Source organism: Colius striatus, chromosome 1 (assembly GCF_028858725.1).
Source record: "Colius striatus isolate bColStr4 chromosome 1, bColStr4.1.hap1, whole genome shotgun sequence".
In the NCBI taxonomy this organism is placed as follows: domain Eukaryota; kingdom Metazoa; phylum Chordata; class Aves; order Coliiformes; family Coliidae; genus Colius; species Colius striatus.
Window position 1 is genome coordinate 175,512,739 of NC_084759.1, and position 12,646 is coordinate 175,525,384.

At 38.0% G+C, this 12,646-nt stretch overlaps 1 protein-coding gene across 3 annotated transcripts in view; it reads right to left on the reverse strand.

Annotated features, from left to right (window-relative positions):
- Window positions 1–3,658: 3,658 nt before the first annotated feature.
- TMEM117 (transmembrane protein 117) overlaps window positions 3,659–12,646 on the reverse strand; it is a 217,284-nt gene continuing 208,296 nt past the window's right edge. For all 3 annotated transcript variants that reach the window (XM_062017088.1, XM_062017076.1, XM_062017084.1), the window contains 2 exons: window positions 11,831–11,960; window positions 3,659–4,636 (listed from right to left, as the gene is read on the reverse strand). In XM_062017088.1, coding sequence (XP_061873072.1) covers window positions 3,996–4,636; window positions 11,831–11,960 — 771 coding nt within the window. In that variant the 3' untranslated portion in view covers window positions 3,659–3,995. The remainder of the gene's footprint in view (window positions 4,637–11,830; window positions 11,961–12,646) is intronic.

The following is a 12,646-nucleotide window of genomic DNA, read 5'->3' on the forward strand; positions in this document are numbered from 1 at the left end:
TGAGATAAAAAATCCTCTCCCACTGAGCCCTCCTCCAGGAGGTTCTTAAAATTATGAGCAGTGTATTAAAAATCTGTTATGTCTTTTACTAGTGAGTCATAACCTGTTCACTTGTGGGAAAATGAGCTTGCCAGTCTCATAAGCATCTGAATAGTTGCCTTTCCAGTCTTTGAGAGGTGTCTGCTCTTTTGTTTCCAGGTGGTTGTCATGATGGAGGCTATTCACTGCAGGAAAAGCAATAATTGAACATATACTGTAATACAGTGCAGTAGCCCAGAGTACGGTGATACTAGCTGGAGAGAAATCTTTTAAAACAGAAAAAAATTACTTTCTGCATAAATTAGAAAAATATAATTTGGGGAAGCAGATAGTGCAGTTAAATTTTGGGGAGTATATTTTCTAGTCAACAGATGTGGAGGTAGAGGAGATGAAACAACCTGGAGCAGCTAACTCATGGAGCAATGTAGAATAAAGAGGGTAGTAGTAAATCAAGTAGTACTTGAGAGACTCAGTAGTTTCCCCCAACAGAATCAATCCCTAGGCTCTTAACATTCATATACATAGACATCTCACACAATTGGACTTTAGACATATGTACATATACTCACTTTTATAGGCATGAATTCTATATTTAAGGTAGCTTCTACAAACATTCTTACCTTCTATTTGCTCCATCTCATTTCCATCTCAGATAAGGTAATTTTTGAGGATACTAAGGCAATTTATAAGCACTTGCGGGCTCATAAATCTTATGTGCTTATCCTAGAGATGTCTCTTCTATGTGTGCTACTTTAGGCAGCATCTATCATCTGTCACTGTACAGTGTATCTGTGGTAAAAAAAAGAACTATTGTGTCAAATATGATCTGTGACAAAGGAGACACAGGTCAGTCCTGTAGTGATGGCAGATGCTATGTGGTTTATTACAGAGGGCAGAATGGAGACTTGGGCATTGTGTGGATAAAATGTCACTTCCTCAAGTTTCTTCCATTCTATGGATTCTTTAACTTCTTCAGGAAAACAAAATTGTGCAAAAGTTGGGCTTTCAGAAAAAGTCAATCATGTATAACAAGGTTCCAGTGATGGACTCTGCATTTCAGAATGTTTTGAGTTAGCAAAGCATTTCAGAACATTAATAATGAACAACAGATGAAAATTATGAATGTGTTTGGAGGAGGAATATTTTCCATTTTAGGTAACCAATTTTAGGCATCCTACTTAGCCACCTAGTCTCCCATGCTTCTGCAGTCCGAAGTGGAAGACAACTTGCTTCAGGAGAAGGCCGCAGATGACTCTGCATTAGTAGCTCACTTCAGGAATGCAGCTTAGATTTTGCTACTTACTCTATCCAAAGTCAAATTTCACGGTCTCTGCACACAAAATGTCTTCCAATCACTACTGTGTGTTCAGTTTATAAGGACCAGACAAGAGCCAAACTGAAATAAACCCCTGAAATGCACAAACTGTGGGCACTTGTTTCACTCCACACACCCACTCCTGATGAGTTGTGCTGCTTACTAATGCAGAGATAAATGTCTAAGGTACTGCATCACCTTTAGGGTGCTCAGCTCCCAGGACTCTGCCTACTTCCAAAGGAGCTTAAGGTGAGCCTAGACACCTAACTCAGGCTTCTCAAATTTAACACTGGAAGTGGAGAATGGAAATACTCCTCTCTTCTCCCAGCTGTTCCTGTGTTTACAAATGAGACTCCCACACAACTGAGGATTCCTTCCTCCTTTAATTAAATTGATGAGGTGACCATAGTGAGTGGCTACGCCGAATCTTTTAACTTCTTATGAATTTGTGATGTAAGCGGTCTCTCTGCTTGACCATTAATTAAAATATTCATGCAAAATCTAGGATTATTTCACGTTTTTCTCTCTTTCATGCAGCCTTATAATGACCTTGAAAGCATTAACTCAATGTGGAGTCACAGAATTATTTTAGCAGTGATCAGTTGCTTAATAACAGTTTTCTCAGAATCATGTAATCATGCAGACTGAAGTAATTCTTTCATTTTCTGCCTACATATTGATGAATTTAACCACTGCTAAGCACAAAAAAGGCAGACATTAGTTAACTGGAGATTTTCAGTACTTGGGTTTCCCACGTCCAAAACACACAGAAAAGCATCTATCTGCAAAATTAATCAGCTATTCCTGAAACTACTTAAGAAATCAAATGGTGTTTCTAAGTCAAACATCAATATGGTCACCTCTTACATAGTACAAGCAGGATCTCACAGCGTTTTACCGTTAGTAATTAATGGCATGTCTTTGAGTATAACTTAAGTCAACTAAACAAGTTTATAGGCTGCAGTAGGCAACAGCTAATAATTTATTTTGTCATAATTTTTAAGAGATAAAAATTTAGTCTGATTATAAAGTGAATATTCTCCTGATGAAGTATTAAATGTTCTGTAAGCAAAATATTTGATTCTGACATTACCCTGATACAGCCTGTCTTTTTTATTGCCAGAAATATTTATGATTTTAAATAGGGCAATCCATGGGCAAAATATTTTTGAAAATTGCAAAACTAAGATGGTATGTTCCTACCTCATAATAAACAACTGGTGAATGATGTTTATTAAAATTGGCTCTCAAGTGACAGTTAATAAATGCATGGTTCTATTATGCATGCTAAATTCAGCATTCCAAAAACTTAAAAGCAGATAGATCAAAACAACGGAGATAAAAAAGTCACAAAGACAAAATACAGCAACATCAGTAAATGACAGGGAAATAATTCAGACTTAAAAATCACTTATTATTTAGGAACTTGTAACAACAATTCATAGAACTAAATTAGAGGCAAATCAGAGTCTTTCTGATGTTTGAGATATGCAAGTTCTCTAGTGCACTGAGTTTGATCATACAGCACAGAAATTCACAGTTCAAAGTCCCCTTTCTCTATGTTTCTGCTTCCAGGTTACACTTATTCATGGATAATGAATGAAGGAAAAAAAAGGATACAGTAAAATTAAATTATTAAACTATTTTAATTAACCCCCCTAAACAGTTCTTCAGTATTTGGAGACGTTAAACTGTCTATATGTGGTGTGTTTCTATGTAAGTTTCACCTATGCCCAGGCCATATCTGCTCCATGCCACACAAATACTGGATTTAACGGGCTCTGTGTCCTTTACTGTGATCGCTCCATTAGCTCCTTTATGTTGCATAGATTAGGTGTGAGCATCGAAAGAGTTGCTTTGACCATGTATTTTCACCTCTGATTCCAAAAGGTGAAGAGCAAAACTTTTAATCAAGGAGCAGTTTATCTTTAATTAGGAAAAATATAATTAGGCATTATCACCTAATTGCTGTTACTGATGGAGAAAGTCATATTTTCACAAGTAGTGACCCATGCTGTATTATCACTCTGCTGTTTACTGCATAATGGTTCTGTGTTTGTGTTTGGCAGCTGGCCAGCAAAAATTAAAAGGTAATCAACATGCTTCTCTGCAGTCTGGTCATCAAAGTCACTAGCTTCACAGATGAGTTAAACAACAAAGTCAAGTTGTGACGCCCTAACAGAAACCCTTCTTTAGGAATAACTGTATTTATGTCCTCTATCAAGACATCAAATGATACTTGAAACAACCATATACAAAAAGCTTTGCAAAATAGATTAGAAGAAATGTGCAATACATCTGGTGTTGAGTTAAAAAACAGTTTAATGTCTCAAGGCACCACCACGGTAGAATTTTATACCTGCAAGTAATCATCTAATACACTATTATACAGTTAAGGTAATGTATTAATAAATAGCTTGTGCAATTTTGGAAAGCAATCTATAAAGGAATGTTAGATATACAGTAGGCACGTACTATAGTACAAATAAAACCCAAAATTCCTAGAAAAAGCATGCTGAGCACCTTTTGGTATAGGTTGAGTTTCTTATTCTAAACGCTATGTAAATCCTAACTTACAAAAGGTAAAACTGAAATCTTATAGTAACTGCTTATTTAAACTGATTTTCCTGGGTACTTGCCTCTATGTCACAGGATTACTCTTAGGGACAGAGGACTCTGGTACTGGCTGTAAAGGGCTATCTTGTTCATTCAGTTGTGCGTTCAAGTTTTCAGAAGTTAAGAGAGAAGAATTAAAAACTATTTCACTTAAGTCTGATTTTATGGATACGAGATGTGGTTCTTGAAAACTTAATGGTTCTTCTACTAAGACCTGTGTATTTTCTCGTGTCATTCCCATATCTGACGGTGACTTTCGTTTCATTCTTGTATATGACTTGTCTAAATTCTCCATGCCTTGGTCAGTTTTCTGAAATCGCCCAAAGAACCAGATGAAGAAACCAAACAAAGCAAAAGCCAGCAAACTTGGAATAAAAGCCAGGCATTTGACATCAAGGCTAGAGCCTGTGAATCTGCTGTGCAAGAACATGTCTCCTTCGGCATAGGTCCGGTTGGTTAATGGGTTAGTGTTATTGGATCTCCATTCCCAAGATAACTTAGTTCTATTAAGGTCTTTCAAGCTTTCTGAGTCTTTCACGGTGTAGATCTTCTGTCCAGGACCGATATATTGACCATATTCATGAGGTTTGTAAAATATTTGGTTCTTCCACATATTCAGATCCAAGATTAAAACAAGGAAGATAATTCCGTAGTTAAACCACTTGCCTGTTTGGAAAAAGAAAGTAGTATCATCTGATATATCCATTTTAGAAGCAGTACAAATGCAGTCACATATAAAAGGTGCTCAGAGGAAAAAAAAATCATTTTAAAAAAAATAATCTGTAAAACAAACTTGTAATAAAAATTCCACCATAGTCAGATTGATGCCAAATATCCCTTAGTAGTTCACAATTAGGGCTGGGAACACAGAATCATAGAATCATAGAATAGTAGGGGTTGGAAGGGACCTTTAGAGATCATCTAATCCAACCCCCCTGCAGAAGCAGGTTCACCCACAAGTGCAGCAGTGTATCAATTGAATTTACATTGCAGTTTGTAGGTGACTCATAGTCTAACATTAAGCACTGCATTATTGGAAGAGGAAATCTTTCTCCTTTTATTATTTAAAATTGCTCTTTTGCATGCTTCCTCCAGGAATCGATAAGATAACTAAGGCTAACGTCATGCAATTGCAGTTTGCCCTGCTCTGAGCAAGGTGTTGGAACACTTGAACTCCAGATGTCTCTTCTGACCTAAATACACAAAAAAAGGATACTATTTTCATAGCTAAAGCACCTCCTACACTGTGGCTAGATTGATGTTAAGATCGTACCTGTGCAGTGATGTCTGGCACCACCCAAGAACCCAGCAAATCTGTATGTCAGCACTATGTGAAAGAACATTAATGGAGGAATGTTCCTGCTGGTGATTAATTATATTGGCCTATGCTGGAATCATATTTAAATATGTTTCAAGTGAAAAAGAAAAGGAGCATCTATCAAATGGTTTATGCCATTGGCTTGTAAAGAATAGTTGTATTCCAGTTCCTGAAAGTCTGTGTATTCAAATTACACGACCAAAATGCTCCAGGAAGGTAACTACTTGTATTTCAGCCATTGTGTTAAATAATCCTCTTCAGTCTAAATTATATATAGACTGAAAATGAACAAGAATGTTCATTCGCTTGTGTTAATGTTACTATCCAGATATTAAACTGCACGAAAACACCTTGCAGCCAATCCTGTACACACAGCTTCTGCATAACTCCTCAAACTTTTTTTTTCCTGGGTTTTCATCGATATTATAATTGACCTGCTAAAGAACATTACGGTTTCAGAAGATCATGATCACGTTTAATAATATTTAAGTTTCTTAAGTCAACACCAAGACACTTAAAACACTGATAAAATATGAAAAACAATAACAAACAATGTAATCTAGCTTGATGCAGTCTCCTCTGGATTTTTGCTCTGTATTTCATGTGTTTCTCTCCATCAGCATAACCTTAGCTTCCCCATCATGTATGACTTTTCAACAGACAGAGACAGACTATGTCTTGCACAGTCTGTGGTGTTGAAGTGCTGTCTGGGACACACATACTCACTGATCAGCTGGCTGCTGTCAAACATGGCTGACTTCTCTCTGCTATTTCCTCAGCTGAGCATTAACTTCAGTGATTCTCCTTTACCTAATCATCTTTTCTTAGGACACAATTATAATGTCACTATTTTCCAGATTCCTACCCTTTGAAAAATGTTTTGGCAACTGGTTGTGGGTTCAAAAGTTATTTGATGTTGAATGTTGGATATAGTGAGAGTGAGACCAATCCACACAGAGACCATGATCACATCATTCTCATTTCCTTAGGAAAACAGGCTAAACCAAATTACAATGAAATAAATATTAGAACCATTATCTGTGTATCATTGACAATTTGAAAGAAGACACGATTTACTGCATTCTAAACTTCCTTTCTGTTTTAGGGGGGTTCACTTGGACACTTTTAAAGAGGCCAAGGTCTATGAGAGGTTCAACTACCAGTCCACAATCCCCCATGCAACTGATTTACTGGGCAATTGAGGTGGATCCTGCATGTCCAGATATTCCAAATTGTATATTTCAAGCTGATGATTCTGGAGCTTTTTTATTTTTGCATGTCCACTCTGTAACAAAATAGTCATGTCCTAAAAAAAAAAAAATCTTGTGAAATCTTGTGTAGAAGCCAGTCCTCAGCATGCCTCCTGAGGTCAAGAGGAAATGTGAAAATTCCACTTATTAAGTCTAGACTCAAGCAGCCTCATGCTGTGCAACCTCAGCCAGAGGCCAGTGTAGGAAATGTTGACTTTAGACTCTTATCTCAATTGCAATTTTTGTCTAAAAAACATTCTGACAGCTCTGTAAAACATTCAGGTATCTTCAAAATGTTCGTCATATCTTCTGTCACAATGGAGCAATTAGCTAGATACATACATACAGACCACTCACAGCTGAACAAAGCCACAAATTCTCTGAGTTTTTTTCACATCTGTGGGCACAGACAGCTTTGTTTTTACCTCTAACCTTTCTATTTTTGCCCATGGGCTCCCTCAGGCTTCCTTGCATGTGCAATACTCTGCCTGAATCCAGAGATGCTTCTGGTTTAACTTCAGAGGCCAGCCATGCTCGGCACTTGCCAGCCATGAAGGTGATGACTTATCCTTTGAGTGGGAGGGAATTCAGAAATGCATTTATAAACAGTCAGGAAAAAAAATCCCATCTGTTGTGATACACAAAACTTAACATTTCCTATTTGAAACTTATCCACATACTTGACAGCAGATGCTCTTGGATATCCAGTGCTGCTATCAAAGAGTACCAGTCAGGTACCTAGTGCCTTTTAACCATGAACGAATCTGAAGTAACAAAATTTACTTTTAAGTTTTACAAATTTCCCTGGGTATTATAGAAACTAGGATAGACTATGTATTTTCATAAACAGCAGCCCAAGAAGGAAAATACACACTTTGCAATGAACCATCTGTCAAGGGAAATCCAGATGAGTTAAGCAGATGCAGGAATTCAAGTTATTTTTGATGTTCACAGATAAAAGCAGCTATCAAAACAGGATAAAAATATTTAATATTGAGTAGATGCTTGCTAGCAGTTCCTAGATGCAAAGAAATTTCAGCAAAATGAAGTACGCAGTTACCACTAAAAATAAGATATGCTTTTGATAGCAAATTTAAAATTATGCTGAAGCATATCAGCTACAGACTGCAGATGGTAATTCAATATTACTGCCAACTTAAAACATTCAAAAACCACAAGTGAAGCTGAAGAAAGCATGTTATTAATTTAAAGTACTGTTTTATTTTTGTGCTTTTTTTAGACATGGAGTTATGCAGAAGCAGCATTTCAATCATTTTATATGCAATTGTGAGCTTTATTTCATGAAAACTGCAATTCTCATGTAGCCACTGAATTTAGGAGCTAAGACTTTAAGACAAAACAGGGAAGAAAAAAAAAAAAACGAAAGAGAAATCATCTGTCTTAAGATGGGATAAAATTGGCAACACAGTGTATGTAACTGTGAAATCCTTAATCTGTACAGAAATTGCATGAAGCCACTGAACACACACCAACAGAAAGGTGGTTTAAAGTCCTTACTCTTCTGAATCACTGAATCACAGAATGGTAGGGGTTGGAAGGGACCTTTAGAGATCATCTAGTCCAACCCCCCTGCAGAAGCAGGGTCACCTAGATCAGGTCACATAGGAACATGCCCAGGCGGGTCTTGAAGACCTCCAAGGAAGGAGACTCCACAACCCCTCTGGGCAGCCTGTGCCACTGCTCCCTCACTCTCACAGTGAAATAGTTTTTTCTTGTATTCAAGTGGAACTTTTTGTGTTCCAGCTTCATCCCATTACCCCTTGTCCTGTTGCTAGCTACTATAGAAAAAAGGGATGTCCCAACCTCCTGACACCCACCCTTTAGATATTTATACATGTTAATAAGTTCTCCCTCAATCTCCTCTTCTCCAGACTAAACAGCCCCAGTTCCCACAGCCTTTCCTTGTATGAAAGATGTTCCATTCACCTGATCATCTTGGTGGCCCTGTGCTGGACTCTCTCCAGCAGTTCCCTGTCCCTCTTGAGCTGAGGAGCCCAGAACTGGACACAGGACTCCAGATGAGGCCTCACCAGGGCAGAGTAGAGGGGGAGAAGAACCTCCCTTGACCTGCTGACCACATTCTTCTTGATGCATCCCAGGATGCCATTGGCCTTCTTGGCCATAAGGGCACATTGCTGGCTCATGTTTAGCTTATTATCAATCAGGACTCTCAGGTCTATCTCCACAGAGCTGCTCTTCAGCAGTTCGACCCGCAGCCTGTACTGGTGCATGGGGTTGTTCCTTCCCAGATGCAGGACTCTGCACTTGTCCTTGTTGAACCTCATGAGGTTCCTCTCTGCCCAACTCTCAAACGGGTCAAGATCCTGCTGAATGGCAGCACAGCCTTCTGGGGAATCAGCCAGTCCTCCCAGTTTGGTGTCATCAGCCAACTTGCTGAGGGTACACTCTGTCCCCTCATGGGTTGTTGATGATGATGCTGAACAAGACTGGCCCCAGAACCGATCCCTGTGGAACTCCACTGGCCACAGGCCTCCAACTCGATTCTGTGCCATTAATCACCATCCTCTGGGCTCTGTCATTCTGAATGTCCTTTTACTTAGAGCTGCTTCTTTGGGGGACTGTGTGCTCATTAGAGGGACACAGCACTGAACAGGGCTGCTCAGGAGTGTCCTAGAACTGCTTTTATTTATATCAATCAACAGCAATCAGAATAAACTGTGAAAGAACTGATGAAGAATGAAATTTGCCATAGAAAAGATGGTAGATGTTACATCAGCTATGCCTCCTTTCTCCTTGCTCTTTGGCTGAAAAATGTCTCCAGTTTCTACAAATCAGGGCACAAGTCACAGACTTATAGCCTGACTTTATCACTATAGCAAGTACTAAAACAAACAATATTCAGGCCTTAGTCTTATTTTCCTGCTTGTTACCAAAAAGAAATCCCATGGTTAAATTTAACATTCTGAATCCTATGTACTAATTAGGGCCTAAATACTGCAGGCTTCCTGCCATTATCAATGTCCTGCCCTCATGTCATCTGCTGCAGTTGCATTCATGTGCATTACTTTCTACTCTCATTTTAGATTGGATTACATTAATTTTGTTAGATATATATTGAACTGGTTCTTTCTTTTATTAGCTCCTTGATTTGAGAAGAAAATTACAAGTATCTACATATCCACACAATAACTAGAGCTTGAAAATGATCCAAAATGATACCCTAACCTAAGACAAGAACTGATGGCAAGAACAGATGGTTCCAGTAAAACTTACCCATAGGGAGGTTCTTGTGCCATGTGTTATGGCTGTTTATTAGATCTCCTAAAGGGTGGTGTAGCACTGAGATAAAACAGGCACTCTGTAGACAGAGTACGTGACGAGCAGTCAAATGGATTGATTTGTCTAGTGAATCTAATAAATGGATCTTGTTAATGCTGAGCAGGGAAAAATATTCCTCAGACCCTATTCATTAGCTAAACCTCATTAAAAGAACACTTTCTTGCCAGGAAATCAGAGAGGCCTCCAGTCCTCTCTGCAGAAGACTCTACAATGTATAATATTGTTTTCTCTTGATTGGTCTGTTTTCAAACAGCAGCGCTGCTAACAGTTGTATTTCTGATCCCTAATTTACGTTCTTTGCTGTTGCTTATTGTTTGGTCTTCCCTGACTATCATCAATATCCCTATCTCTTCTACAACACACAACAGTTCTTTGCTCTTCAGTCCCTCTTCTGTCATCTATTGCTTCTCATCTACATTAATTATATTCTGAATTCCTGTATCTGATGGTGTAGCCCATCCTACCATGCCTCAGTCATTGTTCATGCTCCTCTGTGTGCCACTTCCACTACTCCTCCTTATAGGATGGAATAATTGCATGATGTTTGGGAGCCTTGTGCAACTGAGTCCCTCCAAATTCATGCTTTAGTCTTGAGAAATAGAAAAAAAATCCTTTTCCCTATCCCCAAATGCTCTGGTTATAATTTACATCAAATATTTTGTGTTTATACTCTTTTTTTCCCTTTTTGCTCACTTGAGAGGAAAAAAAAAAGTGTTCATCACAGATATATCTCATCTTCTCTCACCTTACACCTTCTAGTCACTGACCAGGAGATAATTTACTTCATTCTGTTCCATAAACTACTAGTGACTCAAATGATCTCTCTCAGGTGTCCTCCAGCCCTTCTTTCTTTTTCCTGTCTATTCTCTCTCAGTACTCCAGCAGGGCTCCTACATTTAATTTTAAAAAACTTTCCAGCCCTCCATCTGTACTTCTTGCCAGACCATTTACTTTCCCTCTTTCAACAGCCTTTTGAAATAATTTTCTCTTTATTTTTGTTTTTTAATCTGATCACTTATCTTCTCTGCTGAAAAAGTATTTTCTGAGGCCTCATTCAGCCTATATCAACTATTCATCATTCTTTCTTCCTCAGCACATCTTCTTTCCTTGGCTTTTGCTGCCTGGTGAGTTTGTGACTCACCTGCTAGCCTTATCTTTGTATCATATGAGAATGCTCCTTTTGTCCCTGCTCTGCAGGAGTTTCATATGGCTGTGTCATTGGATGCCCTCATCTATCTCATTCCTGTACAGTATCATGTGCTGTGATTGTTCATAATACCAGCTAAAGACCCCTGTCAATTCACACCTGCATTCTTTTGCTACCCATTGTTATCCAGCTCTTCCCAATATAGAGAGAGGAGCTACGCTCCCGCATAGCTTCAAGGTAAAACCAAATTATTTATCCCTATTTAACCTTCTCTTTTTCATTCCCTACTGTTATTAAAATACTGTCTCACAGTATGCAAGGATCAGTTACTTTTTATCTATATGTACCATCCATTTGAATAACTGCAATTCTATTTTATTTGAGGTTATTTAACTGTCTGCTTCTCATTAGATGACTGATGGAAGTATGGTTATGGGTGGCCTTTGCCAGATGAGAACGACTGAAGTTATGAAAAGATATTAGCATAAATCACAGCAAAGGCATCTCAAAGCAGAAAAGATTTGAAAATGAAATAAGCCACTAATTCCCCATGAGAGGCATTTTAGATAAAAGATCACTGAAGCTACATTAAGTATTACTTAGTGTCACAAGAAGTTGCTGAAATCCATGGAAAAAAAAAAGCAGGTCTCTGATGGCTAAGATACAGTTTCCCTGAGATGTTTATATACCGATGATATAGATATGGACAGATAAACAGATAAATAGCAATCTCGGACACATACACAAAATGTAGGTAGTTAAAAACATGTTAGCATATATTTATTACATCGTGTGACTGTGTCACAATCTTTAAGACTACATACCTGTTATATGTATGTGATACTCTTCTTTGAAGATCTTTTGGAAATAAGGGACTTTGAACTGCATGTGTGCAGACGGCAAGCCTGGAAGATTTACTTCAACATCACCCATAAAATGTGGAAACTCCCAGTCCTGTTAAAAAATAGGAAAATAAGAGCCTAAATATAAGCTTTCATAGCATATTTTTGCCCTTTAAAATGGCTTAAATTAATAAAAGGCAAAGGTTCTATTTTTAAGCCTCCCATTATTGGATTTTCTTACTTTATGTTTGACTGAACTGCTTGAAATAGAATATCTTGTTTATATTATATATTACAATATGATTTTTACTTCAGCTCCATGTAATTATGTGTTTAAAAGTTCACTTCAGAATGACAATGTTGAACCCACTGTACCAGCTAACAGTACGAAAGAATCTAAGCACATGAATGCCTGTATAGCAACTTTGCAATACTAGTACAACTTCTGTTACTAATTCAGAAGGTAAGAAATAGCAAAGGTCTTATCCTTTCAAATACTTCATATATCTGTATTTTACTTGTTCAGCTCGTGGAGTGTTGCTCTTAATACACCTAAATAAACACTCTCTGCAAGTGCAAACCCTTCAGCATAATCTGCCTGAATCAATCCAAGGACAGCTTTCTCCACTGCTGTATTTCAACTGACAAGGTAATGCTGGAAATCTGGAAGCACTTACCTATCATTATACATATTTTAGTAGCATGTGGTAACCCAGATGAGGAGGAGCTGCATTTAAAGGAATTTTTCACTTGGTTATCTGCACCCAGCATCAGTCACTTGAAAATGTATATAATAGC